Genomic DNA, 2497 nt, shown 5'->3' on the forward strand with positions numbered 1-2497 from the left:
CCTGTGGTTATTTGTCATGGCTTGTTTATGTGTTTGGTTGTGTGTGTGTGTGTGTGTGGTTGTGTGTGTGTGTGTGTGTGTGTGTGTGTGTGAGGTATTGAACCGCATGAACCCATAGTTGGCTTGAAGAAAGGTCTGATGTAACTGGATTTCAGGCCGGGCAACAACTAAGTGGTTTTTAGGTCCCAAGAATGAGGAAGGGGAACTGTATAACTCTATTTGTATTCCTCGTTTCAAATGCTGGCCTGCTACCCCACGCTTGCCCTTATCATAACCTTCTCGTGATCCTTATTGATTGATTATTTTGTCATTGATTATATATTGTTTTGGTCTTTTCAGAACCTGAAGAGGAAATCCACAGACTGTCACGAAGCTCTGCAGCAGTACCAATGAGAACTCTCTGTCGTGTCACATGACCCCGAGGATCCAGGAAGTGGATCTTGGACGAAGACTCAGACATGGAGGTTTACTTGACGGGTTCGGGGGACGAGTTTAAATTTAAACGGATGTATTCACTACGCATAATATATGGATCCTGTTCCAGAAGGATCCGTCTTTAGCAAGCGTTCTTCAGAGAGCCGGGCGGTTTCTGATGTTATTCTGATAAATTTGTGATTTATCCGAAAATTAGAATCCGAATATATTTCTGATGAATATTGCATAACATGCTGTAGAAGTGAGGAGTTTAAATGGTGGATGCCCATCCTATGGGAGGTCTGCTCGTTTGCTCCTCCCATTAACGGTGTTTTAGTTTAAAACAGAGCTGCTTGCATGTCTTTGCAAGTGCTTTCTCCAGAGATTTTGGTCATACCCATTTTTGTGTCTTCTAATGATGGTTACTGTCAGAATCACTCTCTTTAGCTGCTCATTTGCTACAAAATCAACGATTAATTTGCACAGCGTTGGAGATTGTCTGTGTGTTTTTTTTATACTTGCCAATTTGTCATTTACGTTTTGGGTGTGCGTGTGGGAGGCACACGCAGATTTGTGTGGAACCTTGTAAAGTTTTTGTCCTTAGAGTGCCTATTATTAATATTATTATTATTATTATTATACTACTTATATTTATGTTATTATTATTATCAATAATAATAATATCAATAATTATTATCAATAATCCTTCGAACAAGTACATGCTGTTAATCTTTGCTACGTGTTAACTGGATAATTTCAATACATTTCTTTAGTCGGTTTGAACGCGTAAAACGCGATCCAAAACCACAACTTGGACATACAATACTTTTTATCACTTTGTTTTTTCATACTGTTTATTTTTTCCCCGCGACGCACAACAAATGTAAAACTTTCTATTTTTGTTACGACAATATGTTTTCTTAAGCAGATCTTGTTTGTAAAAAAAAAAGAATGAAGGGCAATGAAGTTATGACTGATGAAAGGTTTGCAGTTTACTGGGATATGAATCGTGATTCACTTATTTAATAATCACGTGCATGTATGTGTGTCTGTGTGTGTGTGTGGGGAGGGGGGGTTTGTGTGTGTGTGTGTGTGTGTGTGTGTGTGTGTGTGTGTGTGTGTGTGTGTGTGTGTGTGTGTGTGTGTGTGTGTGTGTGTGTGTGTGTGTGTGTGTGTGTGTGTGTGTGCGGGTGTACGTGTGCGTGGGTCTGGATGTTTTATAGCCTGCTGTCTGGATACTGAATGGAGGCGATCCGTTAAACTTTGACGAAAACATACCCAAGCTAACTGCTAACCCGCTCCATTTTCTGTTCCCTTCGGCGTCTTCTACTTGAATATCGTTTTAGATTTTTTTGTACGATGATAAGATAAGAAGGTATATGATATTTATTTATTTTTTCCATGTCGATTCTAACTGCCCCTTGGTTTCCATCCTCAAGGGCTGAGTGCATGACCTGAATGGTTGGGATTTTCCCAGTGTACATTGCTGATTTTGTTATGATATTCTGCTCTGCTGGACCAATAAACTGTCTCCAGGAACACATGAGTCTACGCTGTGGTCTGGATATGTGTCTGACTGCTGGGTTGCTATTCAGCCTCTTCTAATGCAAACACCTTAGCTTCCTTCTTCCATCGCTTGTTGCCCTGTGACGTCATTGACCAATCACAGCTTCAGAGAATATATGTATTGATTATTCCAAATCCCTTCTGACATCTAATGAGTAATTAACTATCCCAATCGATATGTATATCTATAGACCTATTTCTCTCTCGCTCCTCTATTTCTCTCCCTCTCTCTCTCTCTCTCTCTCTCTCTCTCTCTCTCTCTCTCTCTCTCTCTCCCCACACCAGCTAACTGGCAGCCTATTAATTGCCAGCAGAAGGCTGGTTTTTCCTACGGTGTGTGTGTGTGTGTGTGTGTGTGTGTGTGTGTGTGTGTGTGTGTGTGTGTGTGTGTGTGACTCCTCGGTCTGTGTTGCCGCCAGGTCTACACTAGGGCGTAAGACGCTCGACACTGCGATGCTCCGACCGGCACGCACACCCTGAGAGACTAGAGGCACCCAACACCACACACACACACACA

At 41.7% G+C, this 2497-nt stretch overlaps 1 protein-coding gene across 2 annotated transcripts in view; it reads left to right on the forward strand.

The window, feature by feature from the left end:
- pfkfb3 (6-phosphofructo-2-kinase/fructose-2,6-biphosphatase 3) overlaps window positions 1-1980 on the forward strand; it is an 11330-nt gene extending 9350 nt beyond the window's left edge. For both annotated transcript variants that reach the window (XM_056589084.1, XM_056589083.1), the window contains one exon: window positions 340-1980. In XM_056589084.1, coding sequence (XP_056445059.1) covers window positions 340-346 — 7 coding nt within the window. In that variant the 3' untranslated portion in view covers window positions 347-1980. The remainder of the gene's footprint in view (window positions 1-339) is intronic.
- Window positions 1981-2497: the final 517 nt, after the last annotated feature.

The sequence above is a fragment of the Gadus chalcogrammus genome, chromosome 4, assembly GCF_026213295.1.
Source record: "Gadus chalcogrammus isolate NIFS_2021 chromosome 4, NIFS_Gcha_1.0, whole genome shotgun sequence".
Classification (NCBI taxonomy): Eukaryota; Metazoa; Chordata; class Actinopteri; order Gadiformes; family Gadidae; genus Gadus; species Gadus chalcogrammus.